The sequence below is a fragment of the Apis florea genome, unplaced genomic scaffold, assembly GCF_048593485.1.
Source record: "Apis florea isolate Af1SG1 unplaced genomic scaffold, ASM4859348v1 contig_3391_pilon, whole genome shotgun sequence".
NCBI lineage: Eukaryota > Metazoa > Arthropoda > Insecta > Hymenoptera > Apidae > Apis > Apis florea.
The window spans coordinates 1,876,131-1,895,060 of record NW_028256754.1 but is presented as its reverse complement, the minus strand read 5'-3'; the positions used below and the strand labels follow the sequence as shown (position 1 = coordinate 1,895,060).

Below are 18,930 nucleotides of genomic sequence, written 5' to 3'. Positions count from 1 at the left end.
ATTTTAATTTTCTCCACTTGAAGAATTGATGATTCTATAAATATATTAAATAAATAAGAAAGCTCAATCATTTTTCATATGACAAAGAAAAATGATAATCAAAATAATTACTACTCACGTATAATTACTTTTCTTTGATGAAAAATAAAATTATAAACATTGGTTTTATGGAAATTATCAGTTTAATGAACAATTTTTCTTTGATTTTGAAATTGATTTTTCAATCTTTATTCCTGAATTGTTCATATTGCAAATAATTTTTAGGTAAATATTTAAACAAATTAGAAACTTTACAATATTATAGATTCGGGAAAATAATGATGTAATTTTTCAAGGGCAATCAGATGATTTTTTTTATAACAATTGAATATACACATTGAATATTACATTAAAGAAAATTATTGTATTATATTATTTAAAGTATAGTATGTTGCGTATCTTGTGATTACGTATTTGATACTTTCAAATTTATCACATATGATGTAATCATTACGATGATACCTGTGAATATACCGCATAAAATATTACAAATGTTTTTTGAAACAATTACAAATATTACCTTCTTTTTTCTTTTCTTAAATTTCTTTTTAAATGATTCAGAATAACTAATTATTTAAAGCAAAATTTTAAGAGATAAATTTTATCGTTATTATTAGATGGAATAATCATTTCGTTTATTGATATAATTCATTAATTTTATTCAAATAGATATTATCAAATTTTAATATTATTTATTTTTATATTATAATTATTTCTTTTTATATTTTCTTATGTATAATTTAAAAGTTATAACGAAAAATACTTTTATTGTTTTTATTTGAAGTTCTTAGATTAATTGTTGTCTCTTGTTTTCCAGTTTTTGTACCTAAATATTTATATCTGAAATATTAAATAAAATTATAATAGTTATAATAATTTATTCGTAAAATATAAAACATTAAAAACTCACTATATCCTCATCGAATTATTATTTTATTTTCATATATTATAGCATATTTAATAAGAAACATTGTGAATTCCAACTTGTACAATCTAATATCATCAATTAACATTAATATATTAAAATATTGATATATTTTAAATCTGTTATTATACTATTACTACTACTAAATCTGTTATATACTAAGAAATTACATCGCTGTACACATATATATTGTTATTATTATATATTTATTATGCATTTCATCGTTCATAATATTACAAGCAAATGAATGATCGATGTGTGCATAAGTATAAGATTTAACTTCGGAAAGGAGTAATCGCATGTAATCTTTTAGATGGAAAAATAACTATTGAATAAGAGGAAAGAGGAGAAAAAAACGATTAAATTGCTCGTTCCTTCTGACATATCACGGAAAAGAGAATCTCACGGTGAATGTCATCGCGAATGGCTTGATTTTTTGAATGATTTCCAAGCAGAAATTGATTATTCAATCGAGAATCGAGGTTAAAGATGAAATTTTCTTTTGAGAAGCGATAACCGTATAGAGCATTAAAAAGAAATAAATTATTGAAATAAATAATTATAAATATTTTTATTTCTTTACACCTAGTTGATACAATGATTTTGCGAATCAATTTTTTTTTTGATATATGTTATGTAAAAAAAATAATATTTTAAATATGTGAGATGTTCCATATAAAGTGATGGAAAGATAAATTTTGAAATAGATAGATATAAATAAATATTTTTTTTTGACTGATAAAGGATTTTACAAATAAATATTATGGAATAGTATATATATTAGATAAAAAAATAATTTTTCAATAGTATTCAATTATATAGAATGTTCTATATGAAGATCTAAGATTTATTCAAAAATTATTATCAATATAATGTAATTTTTTTTTTTATAAATTAGACAATGTATAAATGGCAATTATAAAAATTTTGAGGAAAAAAACAATTTTATTCTAATATAATTTAATAATAATTTTTCAATATTATGAGAGAGAGAGAGAGAGAGAGAGAGAGAGAGAGAGAGAGAGAGAGAGAGAGAGAGAGAGAGAGTGTACATCTTTTAAAATCTGGTTATTTTTTTAATTCACATAAAATAGATTTTTATAAATTAAGTATTTATTTATAATTAAGTATTGAAAATTAAATAAATTATCTGTCAAATCTGTCAAATGACATAATCTAGATTATATTCATTTCTAAAGAAATTTGATTCAATGCATTTCTCACGATAAATATTTTTTTATTGAATTAGAAGTAATGATTATTTTAATCATCTCAATAAAGATAAAAGATGTTCTATCAAGAATTACGATATAAAACAACCTCGTGTTGTTTTTGTTGTTAGAATCAACTTAACGAAATTTCTATAATAGTATAATTATGATTTTAATTATTTTAATTATGATATAAATGCAAATAGAGATATCCTTGAACATTTGGTATTTAATATTTCGTGATTCTTGTAAAATTTTCATTCATCGATTGTTAATTGAAAGAATGATAAATAAAATTAAATTATTTTCTTAATTTTAAAAAAGTTATAAAAAGAAGAACGAGAAATCTTAAAAAATCGTTTATTAAAAATATAAAGCTTGTTAGAATATAGAGATTTTAATTATATTAAATTATATGATGCATATCATATATTAAGAAGAATAAAAAAAAAAGAGAAAACTTAAAAAAATAATACTTATTAAAGTATTTAAAATTAACTTAATTTTAAATATTGAAATAATATTAAAAATAATAATTATTAAAACACTTTTTAATATTGATTATTCCCGATTAAATAAATTGTAAAGCAAATATAATTTTTTGAATATTAAATTCATTCTTCATCTTAATAAGCAAGATATTTCTAGATTTAATGTCTTTTCTCTTTCTTTTTATATTTATTAATCTTGCATTAAATTGTACAATGGATGGCAACAATGAACATAAAAACAATTATGATATCATATACGATCAAGTCTATTGTACTCTTCATAATATTTGAGAAATTATTTCCGCTATTTGTAACTCAAGTTTCTTTTCTTTTTGTTAGTGACAATAAGTCTTCTATGAACGTTAAGAAGATTAAAAAAAATGTTTATCTTTATATCTTTATTATTTATCTCATCATCATTATAAATTATTAATCTGATAATTAAAAGAAATATTCATCTTTATATCTTTATTATTATTAGTCTCATTATCATTATAAGTTATTTATCTTATATATCTATAATATAATATAAATTATTTTTCTATATTTATTAATATTACTTGATTATTTTATATGTAGTCGATATCATCGAAGATTTTTATATTTGATACATAACTTTCATATATGTATATGTATGATAATTATTGAATAATTAAAATAACTATATGAAATATTATATTTTGTATCAATTTTTTTTTTTTTTAGTTTCCTCAAGAAACAAAAATATTATTATAGAATTGTAATTTCTAAAGAATTTCTAAAATTAATATTATTATTATTTTTCCTAATTTTCAATTCTTAAATATTGTATCACGAAATTAAATTTTAAATTTAAGTTGATAAAATATAATGAAGAAATATTAATTAATTGATTGAATATAATTTTTAAGATTCTTAATATAATATAATATAATATAGAATATAAATTATCTAGAAAATTATGTAATATAATTTGATGATTATTTAGAATTAAAATTATTCTTTAATAAACAAGATTGTCCGAAATTTAAAGAAATTTTATAAAAATACTGGTATATTCTCTTTTTTTATTATTCTTTTATTAAATTAAAAAATTTGCTTTGAAAAAAAAATATGTACACATAATTTTTCATAAAAATCTTCAAAGGAAAATTTAAAAAGAAATTATGTACTATATAACATAAGTTATTTCTCTCTCTCTCTTTCTCAAAAAATAAAATAAAATATATTATTATTGATTACACACACACACACACACACACACACATATATATATATATATATTTATTTATTTATGGTTTTATATCAATAAATCATATAAATCATAATTTTTGATATTCTCTTACATTTTTGAAACACAAAAATTAGTATGTAATTTAATAGATATGATATTTTGCATTTAAAAAATTCATATAATATATATATTGGTATATAAAAATGTCATAAGATGAGAGGTCAAACAAAAGTGACATTAAATAGACTCTTCACGAGATTATTTTTCCTTATTTTCTTGTGAACATGCTTTTGTATTTAATGGAGGTTTATGAGAAAAAAATTTAATCCCTCCCACTTTATCTTCCTTCGATTTTCTTTTACATTCATAATTAACGAACGTTATATCACCGTTCATTAAACATTTATGCCTTAGAAGCATTCGTACGTTTCACCATTGTGTCAAGGAACTAGGAACGATGATCATTTGAATCGACTTCTTGATTCTTTTCTTTTATGAAATCCACCAACAGTTTCTCTCTTTGAAAATTGGTTTTATTGTATTTTTAAGATTTATATGGTGTATATGTCAATTTTAAGCGTGTTAAACATTATAAATAAATTATTATATTTATTGTTTTCATTTAATGAATTCTTATAAAATCTTTCATTTATTTTTTGTTTAATGAACAGTAAAATAAAAATGCCATTTAAAAATTACTAATATACGCAATGTGGTAAGAAAATAATGAGATTGGTAAAAATATAAAATAACAATACATGCATATTTTTTATTTTTTTCCCTATTTCTAAAGAAATTTTTCGAAAAAATATTTAATTATATAGATTACTTAATTATTTAAGTTTAAAAATTATATATAATTTCATTTTTCTTATAATTAAAAAAAATGAAAATTATCATCGTAACTTTTACATGTCTATCTAAAAAAAAAATTCCAAAAATTAAACTCCTTTTAATAATTCTGAAAGACAATGCAAATAATAAAAATCATTAATAATGATTAATGAATTCAATTAATATTAAAAATACTATTACGATTATGTTATACTATATAATACAATATTTTATATATATATATATATATCATATTATGTGTAATGTAGTTATAATATTATCCAGATATAAAATATAAATTTAAAATTAAAATATAAAAAAATTATAAATTAAAAGTTTTGTTAATAATTATAATTTATAATTTTTTAAATATTTACATTTCTAATTATTTTTTCTAGTTTGTTTAATAATGGGAAAACAAATAAATTTAACAACCTAAATATTCGATTGTGAGTCATATAAAATATCAATAGTCAATTTAGGGCGGAGAAAGTAGAATTCATTAATTATGGATAGTAGATATTTGTCACTTTTCACATTCGCTTTCGGTATCATTTATTGATCATATTTGCATATCATTTCAAGAACTTATGCCAGTTTTTTTCCATTCGTATAAAAATTTGCATTTATTTAATTTTTTTTTATGAATCAGATAATAATAACAAATAAAATATTTCTTTTTAAGAATTATAAGAAATTTCGAAGAATATAAAATCCTTTATAATAAATTTAAATTAATTATATAAATTAATTACTATTTTATTTAAATTTTAATGATATTTAAAATTTTAAATATTTTGCTAATTAAATATTATTTTGAATTTCAGTAAAATTTAATTTAATTTATTTACTTCAATTTAATTTATAATTTATTTCTAAAAATAGTCAAATATTCATCTCATATATATATATTTTTTTAAATAATATATATATATTTTTTTAATAATTTTTTAAATTATAATAATTCAATATTTAAATATTTTATATGAGATTTAATATTTTTGTTATTCAAAAATTAGATCAAATATAATACATTTACTTTAAAATAATATTTTAAAAATTATATTATATTGTGATAACTATAAATATAGTAACTTATGCAATCAATCGTTTTAAAATTTATAAATGATAAAAATATACAGAATAGTTAATTATGAATAAAATTGCTATAAAAAAGCAAAAAAAAAAAAAACAACAAGAAAAAAAAAGAGATAAATGAAAATGAATGCTACAAGTGACAAGCAGAATTTTTATAAGATTTTAAAGTGGTTATTCAAATAAGAGGTGTGCCAAAGGAATGGAAAGCTCTCGCTTTCACGTGTCACGACCTGCACGCGTTTCATAGCGTTGTCGAAAGATTTCAGAATCGTTTAATTTATGCGAACGAAATGGTTAATATTTACAAACTATATTTGCGGATAACAGAACGTGAGAGATGTTTGACATTTCTTGAAAAGAGAAAAAGAAAGTGTACAATACCTCTTCTTTGAAGCGTAGTAAGTACATATTTTTCCAAAGAGACAAAGAATATAATAAATTAAATCCTTTCTACGAACTCAATTCTTTTGTGTTTTTATATAGAAATAAAATTTTTAAGATAATTTTTAAAAAAATAATTAAAATAAATGTTAAAATGTTAATGTTATTATAATTAGAGTTAATTTAAGATTAATATTTTTATTCATATTAAAATATTAAAGATATGATCGTTTATTTACTTATGGTTGAAATTGACCTAAACTAATTGAATTTCTAATTGATTAGAAGCGATCTATACATATTAATTTCGAACCGATATAAAAAAGTGATTTGTTCATTTCAAAGGTTATGTTATAAAAATAAATGAAAAATTTAATTTGAAAATTATCGATAAAAATAAAGAGAAAATATTGAAATGTGATATTTCTATAATAAAATTAAAAATAAATGCAATTATTAAATATTGTGTCGAGTTAATCTATACTTTTTCGATTTAACTCATTACTTTTGATTATTAATAGTATAATTTTTATGTTTTTAATCATAAATCAAATATTTTAATATTTCAAATGATGTTTCAAATGAAAAATCTTGCAGCATGTGTAATCAAATCTCATAAATAAGCAGTAAAAATGCGAAATATAGAAATAATTTGATCGAAGGTGCGAAGAAAACGAAAGTCAAGACGGAGGTGAAACTTATTCCCGCGATTTAAGTCAATGGGTCGAGATTCGATTCGTCTCGTGACCGAGAATAACAGGTTTTCTTTTCCTTCATCATCTTCTTCAGTTGTATATATTCAAATGAATACGCAATTTTATTTTTATTATTCAAAAATACATTAATAAATAATATCAAATTAATTAATTCATCTTTCTTTATGTTTTAATATTGTATAATTATAAGATTAGATATGTTACTATTCTAAATATAAATCAAAATAATATAAATAGTAATTTTAATGTTAAATCACTAAGTGAAATTGAAATTTTTGTACAGTCACATACATTATTTAATATTTATTAATATTTATAATATACACATATATATTATGAACATAATGAATAAATGATAATGATAAAATAATTAATTTTCAAATTAATGTATTCGTATAAAAGATTATTTATTATTATTTTTCTCTTTTATAAATATATAATTTTTCTAAATTTTCTAAATAAAAAATTCAAATAATGAAAATTGAAATTATAGAAAATTTGCATCGCAACACATAAAAATTTATGAAATTTATTTTCAAAAGCCAATTTTTTAAAAAATATAAAAGTATAATTGTATAAGTTTAAAAGTATAGTTGTTAAGTATTTGATTAAAAAAAGAAAAAACGAAATTTTGAGATATTCTTAGAAAAAAAAATTACACATTTATAAAAACACATTATAATCTTTAGAAACAGAACCTAAATTTCTACATATTATGTTTAAAATCATTATAAAAGGGCCAAAGCGACCAATCATGTTGTAATAATATTAAACATTATGGACAAAGAAAAAATTTATCGAATTCGAAATTTACTGGAAATTAGCATCCATGCGAAAATAGATACAAACTATCATTTGAAGAGTGGTCATTACAAGCGAGTATAACGAGCAATGCTGGAATTATCTCTGTGGTACATTGTTGTTTCGTTTCGCAACAATTCTTGACATTTTCATGGCGGCGAAGCATCGGCCTTTTGTTAGTTGGACAACTATATAAGTATATGTTGCGACACATGATTGGTCAGCTGTACTGTCATAAGGTAATTTAACGACAATCTAAAGACCTAAGTAAGACAAATAAGTTAAGGACCAATAACGTTACATAATTTTGATCAAAGATTTTGATCATTAGAACCAATTTTTAATTTTTGGTTAATTCAATTAACGTTCTATTTATAATGAATAAGAACAGTTACTTATTGAAAATATTCAATAAGAATAGATAAGAACTTATGTCTTATATTTTTATCATTGTTAATTTTATAATTATTTTTTCCTATGATTATGATTCATTAAATATTTATCTTTATGATTAAATAAAAAAAAACTAGTGGTTTTACTATATTATTTATAGTTTTACAATATTATTCATTTATTCGAAAATATTCTGATGTAAAAAAATAACATTTGCGTTTCTATGGGCTATTGAATCTTTTTTAATTTATTATGAATCATTTCATTAACTTTCTAATAGCATGTCTTTAAGATTGACATAAGGAGACGCGCCTAGTGCTTTTAACATAACTATTTACTTTCACTTGGTATTAATTTTCATAAATTTTACTTTGAAATATTATATATATATATATATATATATATATATATATATATATATATATATATATGTAACTATTACATAATATCGATAAAATAAAATAATTAAAAAAAATTTTTTTTATTCATATCGCATTGATAATTAGATCATCAGCAATAAGTTTGATCTAATTTTCTTTAATTAGATTTAAAATATTTAAATTTTTGTATTTGGTATAAAACTTGAATATATATCGATTATATTATTTTCTTATGTTTATTTAATCATTTATTAAAATAATTTTATTTATTTTATAATAATTAAGTTTTCAATCTTATCAGAAATATATAATTAATGTAATGAATTTCAAATGATCAAATGACCAATATATCATTATATTAATCTTTACATATAATCTTTAAATATAAATTTTAGAAGAATTTAGAGATAGTTTTAAATTTTATATGTTAAATGCCATCTTACATAATGTATCTTTAGAATTAACAAATTATAAGAATTTATTAGGCTATGATGAAATTGAAAGTATATATTTAATTTTTATATATTTTTATGTTTTAACATTCAGAACTTTTAAAAATTTTAATAATAAAAAAAATATCTTATTATTTTTTCAATTTTCTGTTTTGAATTCTTTCATTTTAATTTTATTACATTTTTTTTTATAAATTAAATTTGTATATTTTATATTGATAAATAAATATTGTATATTATATATAAATATTGTATATTGTATATAATTAACGTTAAATTTATTAATTTCAAATTATACAACATTATTACAATTTATTATACATAACTATCTATTTTATATATATTTTATATAATTATCTATTTTATATATATATAAATGATTAAAAAAAATCTTTTAAGTAATAAATACATGTAACTGATGTATTTTGGAAATTATATATGAAGCATAATAAGAATGATGATTTAATTGTTTCTATACTTAATTCGTAATTTTTACAATCTAAAAGTAATCAACCAGCAAGTATCTATTATTAATTAATCTATTATTAATTATTTATATATTAATTAAATAAAAATATTAATTACTATTAATTATTAATTAAATAATTCATTATTATTGGTAATATTTTTATTATAAATACATATAATTATTAGATATTTAAATATATAGAGTGTCTATAAAATCTTAGAAAAATTAATTAATTAATTAAAAATTAAGTTTCTCAAAAAACAATATTATTCATCTTTCAAATTTTTAATACAATCTCCTTCTAAGTCTATGATAACACAAGCATAAAGTTTTTGAATTTTTTTTGAAATCAATTGCTAGAATATTGTTTAGCTTATATTGATTTGGATATCTTCAAAATAACAATTTATCTTGACTAACTCTTTAAAAAATAACAATTTATCTTGACTATCAATTTCGATGAATAAAAAGCATTATTAAAAATTCAATTTGATGAAATACTCATTACTCGATGTTTCAGATGACAACAAAGGATTATAATCATATTTAACAAAAAACTTCCTTCAAATACATATATATAATTATAATATTAATATTAGATGGAAGTTTGCATAAATTAAATTCAGACGCGTTACTAATCAGTGACAAGGATAGCTGGATAATTTAAGTAATAAAAAAAACTCTGAAAAAATCAAAGAGATAATTAATAATATGCATATTAGATGATAAGCATGATAATAATGTTTAATGAATGTTTAATTAATTTATGTAGACATAGCAAATACATTAATTATTTATTTTTGTTACTGATTTCTATCAATTTAAAAATTATCAATTTAAATATCTTATAACAAAATATAACTTATGAAAAATATATCGCATTATATCTATAAAAATATTTATATATTATCTTCATTTTTAATTGTAATTTATTATTATAAATTCATTTTAATATTTTACTGTAGATTTAACGGGGAAAAAATTTAATATAAAGGATTAATAGTATTAATATAACTTGAATGAAAATTTCAGAAATTATTATTATTGTCAATGCTCGTGAAATTCATAGTTCAAAGATATATTACACTAATAATGATGTCTATATATCTCAATAAATATCTATATTGTCATAAAATATTAACGAAAATATTATGAAAAGTCAGATTTCATTCAGTTATACTAAATATTTTAAATATATATAATATATACGTGAATATTACAAACACATATAACAACATAATCAAAAATAAATATTTTAAACATAAATATTAAAAATATTGAAACATATAAAAATGCATGTTTAAAAAATTAAATATTCTGTTTAAAAAAATGATATTAAATATTTACAATGATAAAATATTGAAATATTGAATATTATTAATGATACATAATATATCAAGCAAAATATTTTTCATTACTTAATTCAAATCATATTTCTAATTTTAGAAATCCTTATAAAAAGTAATCGAATAAAAAAACGATTCTTCTTCTAAAGAAAGGATTTTATTTAGAATGATTTCATCGATTCACCACGTGACTAGAATTTCTTATTGTTATTAACTTGGCAAGTGAATGTCATTGTGAGATGATCGAACATTCTAAACGTGCAATCATTAGGATGTCAGATCATATCCGAATATCATTATATTCTTGCGACATTAATAAAAACGTGACTAAATATGAAAATGAGATTATGAACTTCGAAATTTCTAATATCTTTCATTATGATAATCTTTAATATTTATATTTTGAATATATATTTAATATCTACTTTTTTGAAAATATAAATAAGAGAAAAAAGTAAAAATTGGTTAAAATTGTTTTTTTTAAATAAAAATAATAAAATTATTCATATAAACTCAAGAGATTAAATTATTCATCAAATATATTGATAAAATATCCGAACTGTAATATCTTGTATAGAAAAACTTATACAATTGCATCATTAAATAATGATGATGAATAATATTTCTTATTAATTATACAAATGAATAAATAAATGAAAAACAATTGTCATTTTTTACCCAATCGGCGATATTTAGATAATGAAAATTAAATAAGTTTAGATTTAGTATAGATCATTTTTGATTCCAAATATTAAGTTTTAGTGAAGTAATAATAAATAACTATCTGTCTATGCTATGTTTCTTGAGAAAGGTATTAATAATTGTTTCTGCATATTTCTTCACGTTTCAGTAAAAAACTTATTGCTTGAGATAAATGTCAAAGAAAAATAGGAAACATACGTTAACACATCACAACAAATGCCATTTCAGTTTATGTCAGCTAAGCAAAATTATGCCTTGAAATCAAATATAATCTTAAAAATCAAAATATTTTTTTGATTATATTCAATGTTTTTATAATTTGTTCTATTGAATACTTTGGAATATGCAATAACGATAACTAATTGCATAGAATATTTACTTCAATAAATGGTTTTAAGTTTTATATAAATTTTTTGGTAGTGAAATATTTCCTTCTAGTTAGTAGTTTTCTAGTTAAGATAAACTCGAATGAGAAATAGAGATTAACACGGAGAAAATAAATTATGTCTTCTCAAAATAGATTCTTGGATAAAAAAGAAAATATATATGGTACTGTAACTTTTATTACTATTAATTATATTATCTTTGAAATAGATTCAGAATAAAAATTATTTAAAAAAATATCGCATTGTAATTTTCATTGCTGTTAGTTATTTTGAAATATTCAAAATTTATTGAAATAAATTCAAAATAAAGATTATTTAAAAAATTTAATAAATTTTCACATATTGCTGAAAATAGATTAAAATAAAATTAAAGAAAATTTATAAGATTAAATCTTATATAATATTATATAATAGAATAATTTAAAAAATAAAAAGTAATTGATTATTATATTGAAATTATTGGAATTAATTACAATATTTATAAAAATAAATAAAAATCCAAATAAATATAGCTAAAAAAAGATGTAAAATATTATAAATATTAAAAAAAATTTTATAAAAATTGAAAAATATTTTTACAAATAAAAAGAATATATAAAATAAAATTATTTTATAAATAAAACTTAGATTATTGCGATATATTCTAATATTATTTAGAATAAATAAAAAAAATACCATAAATAATACAAAATTAAAAAGAAAAATTAACAATGGTAATAAATATCATCCAACATTTTTTAAAATAAATCATTCAGTTCAAACTTTTTAAGACATAATCAGTAATGATTTTATAAACTAATTCTTACAAATTTCAAAAAAAAAAAATACAAAAAATCTTTGAAGAAATTTTTTGAAAAAATGAAGAAAGAAAAAAGGAACATAATTAAAATAATCAAAAATAAGAAAAATAATAATGTCTATAATTTGATAAAATATAATATTTTTTTTAATAAAACACAATCCTCATAATCTTTTTGCACAAGAAGCTTCTTAAAACAAAATTAACAAAAAAATAATACTAAAAAATAATACTAAAAAATAATATTATAATTATAAAAAAAATTGGCAACTGATAATAAAGTTTTTTATAATTTCACATTGGACAAATCATCACATTTGTGAAGAACTGGTCAAAACAAAGTCGACGAAACATCCTGTTCAAAATTACGTAACTATTCCGTCGACTCTCGTTGACCCCGAATCGGTGTCTCTCCTTTAACTTCGTTTTGTTATACGTCCTCTCGCTAATTATCACGGCGCGATTGCGAGACATCTGCCGGTTTCTTGATTTTGCATCTAACCGTGAGAAAGTGCATCGAACATAAACGAGTCGAAACGAAACATTATTCTCGTATTCTATGATTTGTTAACAATAAGCTACCAACTAGCTGTAGATTTATCCACTTATACTAGACTTAGAATTCAAATGATTTCAAATAATTCTAAATGAGAGGAAACTTTAAATAATTTCATATGATTAAGAATTTAAAAATTTACAATGATTGTAAATAATATCAAATGAATAAATGCAATTGAACTATAATCAGTTTAAATTATGATCATCAGATTGATCTGATTTATAATACTTAATTGTAATTTAAAAAAAAATTAATTTTATCACTAATAATTGAAAAGTTGATGCGAATGAAAAAAAAAATCATTCTCACGAAACAGTTAAATATCAGAATTTGCATTTAAATCACGTGAAACTTTTATCTGCTTCATATATGGAACGATTATTAAAAAAACAGACAAATCTTAAAATTGTATTATGCAATGAATTTATCATTTAAATATACACACATATTATTTTCTTTATTAATATAAAACTTTGCATAAAATCTATTAAATATGACTGGATATTTTTGTAATTAATTATACATATAAATAAATGTAATAAGACTAATATATATATACATTAATATAATTTTTTAATAAAAAGAAAAATAATTAGTAATATAATAATTAAACCTAATAGTATAATAATTAAAATGACTAAATAATCTAGTACACATTTGTTTGCACAAGAAGTGAATGTTTTGTTTATGATCATAAGATTGCGCGAGAGTTTTGTACATGGAGTCGCTTTAACCTCAATTTCTTTTAGTTGGAAAACGTGCTGGGGCATCTAAATGCCCCGGATTCACGGAAGCGAATTGTGTTTATCGCCAACATCGTCACGGATATCGTGTCAGTTTTGTAATCGTGGTTAGAAATGTTGAATTTTGACGGAAATACTACTGGAGAGAACCGAAATTATGCAAATTTTACAATATTATTATATTATGTATATATATAATGTACGTGAAAAAACAATCTTAACTTATAATAGGAATTTAGAATTTTTTTGTTTTTTTATATTCAAGATTCGTTTAGCAAATAAATTAATGTAATATTATAACCTTATTATAAAGTCAAATATTCATATAAAACTCAGATTTTTCTAATTTTTCTATGTCTATGACATTATTTTTGATTTAGTTACAACATACATAAAACGTGAAATAATTTTTTATAAATAAAAAAGAACTTTATTATAATTTTTAATAAAAATATTAAAAATATTAATATTATTGAATTTTTATATGCATTTTGTTAATTTGACTAGGTTTAATTTGAATCATTATAAAAATTATGTTATTTAATAGTAAAATATGATTAAATATTAAAAAAATTTAAATAAATAATGTGGAACTTATTTAGTTATATAAATAATATTTATCATTAATTAATTTATTCTTTGAATTTTAATTTAAACTTCAGGTTAGGTTTGTTAAACTAAGCTTCAAGAATGCTAGTTTATATATTTATAAAAAACATTTATAAAAAATATTAAGTAATATAAATATTATAGAGTTATATTTACTAAGAAATTTCAAAATTAAAAATTTACTCACGGTTTGCACATTTTTGAGGTATGGGAAGAGACAGGAATCTTCCTGGCCTGTTGCTTTGTGGCCGAATTTCATTTATAGCTGGTTGGGCGTATACCAACGCTGCAAAAAGTACCACGACCAGCGGCACCAACATCATCTAAAAAGTGAATTTATTTTTAAATAATATATAATAAATTAAATGATAAAATATAATCAAGTAAATAATATATTATAAAAATTGAATTAAAATGTTTTAAAGTTTTGTTTCTTGTTTTTATGTAAATAAATTAATATTTTTTATTTAAATTATTAGCAGTTAAAAAAATTATAATTGAAATAAATATTAATATTTTATTTTAGAAATAATTAATATTTAATTCAGAAACAATAATTTTGGTTTGATGCATGGAATATGGAAATTTTTAAAAAAATAAATTTTAAAATAAGATTAAAGATTTTTTATTATTGATTTTCATTATTGGAAAAATTTTTATTTAAAAATTTTTTATTTAGAATATAAATAAATTTTATAATTTTATTTTTTATTTTTAATAAAATTTTAAATCATGTTTCCATAGATTCTTTATTATATAATACATACTATACACGAATTGAATATTTATAATTGAATTAAATAGATGCAATTTAATAGATTTTATATTATTTATAAATAATATAATAAATATAAATAATAAAATAATTGAATATTAAAAAAACCTTAAATGAATAATATAAAACTTATTTAATTATATAAATAAGATTTATCATTATAGTTATAATTTTTTAATTATTTAAAATAAAAAAAATATTTGTTAAATACGATAACATTTATCTAAATAATAAAAAATTAAAAAAGAAAATTTTTATTCAACCAAAAATTACAATTAGTTTAAATAATATAAATAGTTCAAATAATTACAATTAATCATAAATCAATAAAATAAATTTAAAAAATCATAATTAAACAAATTTAAAAAATTATATGTATGTTTACAAATGCATCTTTATTAAAGCAATGTTATTAATGCAAATTTATTCCAATTTATAAATCAAAACTTTATAACATAATTTTTTCAACAGAAAAAAAATCTTTATAAATCACAAAATGATCTATCACACAATCTTTCAAGATTCAAATCGTTAATAAAATCCTAGACTATTGAAGGACATTAATTTTAATTTTAAAACAGCTCATATCGCTGGTATATGTCTGTAACTGGCATTCATATGATGATCAAAAACTTATAAAAGTTTTGCTGCTTAAAACTGGCACGTAAGATAAGATTGTAACTCTGTATATATATTTAGTTTAAATCAATAAAAGTTTCACTTAAGGAATGCCAATTTCGTTAAAAGATAAACGTCGATTTTTTACTTATAATATATAATATATTTTATATAATATATAATATGTAATATATTAGAGCATTACTTCCAGTTTACTGCTATATATTATATCACGTAGTGATTTGATAATCGATAGGAATTTTTTTCGTTGTGAATCTGGCTAACTATCGAACGTTCCCTTATACGGTCAAATAAACGATTATCGAGACATCGAGAGTTATTTCTTTGCTTCCTTGAAGAAAAATGAAATAACACGTAAAGTAAGAATTCTCTTGCGTAATAAGGGATAAAAAATTGCATAATTAATATAAAATTGATGAAAAATAATATTGTAATTTTAATGTGAAAATGTTTTTTATATTTTGCCTTGTGAAAAATTATTTGGAAAAAATAAAGAATTACATTCTATGAAGATATTTTCAGAATGTTCTTATTTTTTACTTACAGAATATTCTTATTTTTTATTTACAAAACGTTCTTAATTTATTATTTTTTTTTAACAAAATATATAATACAATGCAAATTTATTAATAAATAATATATATTTATTTAGCGTAAATATTTTAGGTTTAATTAATTTGATATTTAGATTTAAAGCAATTTTTATATATATTTTTTTAAATTATAAAATATAATAAAAAAAAAGAGAAAGAAATTTCATTTAAGTTGATTTAAAAAAAAAATGATGTTATTACTGAATTTAAAGTTGATTTAGTATTTTATTAATAATATATTTGCAACAATTTTTTTACAAATCGAAAAAAATTATAAAAATACTATAAAATTAGAAAACACAAGAATTGGTTTTTTTATAGATAGAATATTCTATATAAAATGCAGGAATTTTTTTTTTAAATCACAGGATATATAAGAGAATATAGAAAAAAATTTATATCACTGAAGATATGCAATTTTTTATACAGAATATTCTAGATTATAATTTTCCAATTATATGGAATAGAAAAAAAATTTAAAGTAAATGATATTAAATTCAATTTCAGATATTTCATAAAAATTAATATAGCATTTTCATTTTTTTCACACATAAAAAAATCATTCTATTCATTTAAAATTTGTTATAATGTTAATCTCTTTAGACTATTAAATGTAAAAGTTTCAAGTTTATATCTACATTGATTTCAGAGAAAATAGTTTATAATATTTTATTCAGAAATACTAAAAATTTAATATTTATATTAATTATTATTTTCTATAAAAAATTAATCTTAATAAATTTTTAAATTTTAATAAAAAATAAATTATTTTTTATATTTATTTATATTATAGATATTGTAAAATAATTATATATATAATATATATAAAAAATATATATAATATATATATTTTTTCTAATTAAAATTTATTAAGAATTTTTTAAATTTAATTATTTTTGTTTTTGTTTTTTATCATAATTATTTAATTATCTTTCGTTATTATAATATATTATTATATAATTTTATTTATATAAATTTATAAAAAATTTATAAAAAATTTATATAAATTTATATAAATTTTAACAAAAATATATATATAATTTCAATACAAAATAAAATTTTCATTTATTGACAAAATTTTATTTTTTTAAATGTTATTCTCAAATATTCTCAATATTCTTATTCTTTCAATATTAAATATTTTATGCTAAGAACAATTTGTTAATGTTTAATGACAAATTAAATATTTATATAGTTGAAGTGGAAAACAGAAAAATAAAAACTTTTATTTAAAATAACTGTAATATCTAATAATCTGTAATATAATTTAAATATCTATTTTATATGTAAATAATTATAATTAAAGTGATGTTATATAAAGTATGTTATATAAAGTAAGTAGATATATGTACATAAATTTCTATAATAAATTACAATATTAATTTTATGAAAAAAATTTTCATATTATATATTTCTCAATATCATATTATATATCTGATATCTTCATATCATATATTTCTCAATAATCATAAAAATATGAAATCATTTTTAGGAATTTTAGTGTTAAACATCTCTAAATATTATTGTATATATCTTTACTTTACTTTAAAAACTTTAAATATATAATACTTATTATTTGTATATATAAAAATATTATTTTCTTTGAAAACATTTTAAATAATTTCCAAAACGCAAAACAAACTCTTATAAGAGAGAACTATTTATAGTTCTATTCTTCAAACAATTCTTCATTGACTTAATATATCTTTATTATTCGTCACGCAGGAACCTGCAGCATTTATATTTGCAATACTCCTCATGATATACATATAGATATATGTATTCAGTTTGTTGCACTTGCTCTATCTTTCTTTTTCCCCTCTTGTTTAACACTGGTGCGATCAGTATTCCGTAGATGATTTTATGATCGTGAGAATTTTCAAAATAGAATAATAGATATAAGCCACACACATTATAAATACTTCTTTTGTTCTTTTTTAAAACACTCACCTTGTCTCACTTGTCTTTCTTTTTGCGATTTTTTTTCAGATTAAAATGGGACGGACGAAGAGATCGACGGTTAAAGAAACGTGCTCACTGATAGGATTATGAAGAGACAGGCACCTTCACTGTCGATTATATAGAAATAGTCCCCACCAACTTGTAGACTCATCCCACCCTGGTTACAAGGATCCATCGAGACTCTTCTTATTGTTAGTTCGACCTTATACATAATTGGTTTAATAATTAGGGGTTAGGATTTTTCTTGATTTTCATGCATTTTTTCGTCGCGTTCACAGTTTGTTTGAGAAGAGAAAGAGAAAGAAAGAGAATGAATATTTAAATGTATATTTAAAAATGTTTTTTTTGTTACATTTGTGTTAATATTTTTTTGGTTATCTTATAGACAATGACTTGAAGTGAATTGTAAATAAT

At 19.1% G+C, this 18,930-nt stretch overlaps 1 protein-coding gene across 1 annotated transcript in view; it reads right to left on the bottom strand.

Moving 5' to 3' along the window:
• slf (C-type lectin domain-containing protein slf) overlaps positions 1 to 18,930 on the bottom strand; it is a 24,725-nt gene extending 5,795 nt beyond the window's left edge. Inside the window, exons 1-2 of the mRNA XM_003698138.4 lie at positions 18,505 to 18,930; positions 14,735 to 14,870 (exon numbers count right to left, since the gene is read on the bottom strand). Coding sequence (XP_003698186.1) covers positions 14,735 to 14,870 — 136 coding nt within the window. The 5' untranslated portion in view covers positions 18,505 to 18,930. The remainder of the gene's footprint in view (positions 1 to 14,734; positions 14,871 to 18,504) is intronic.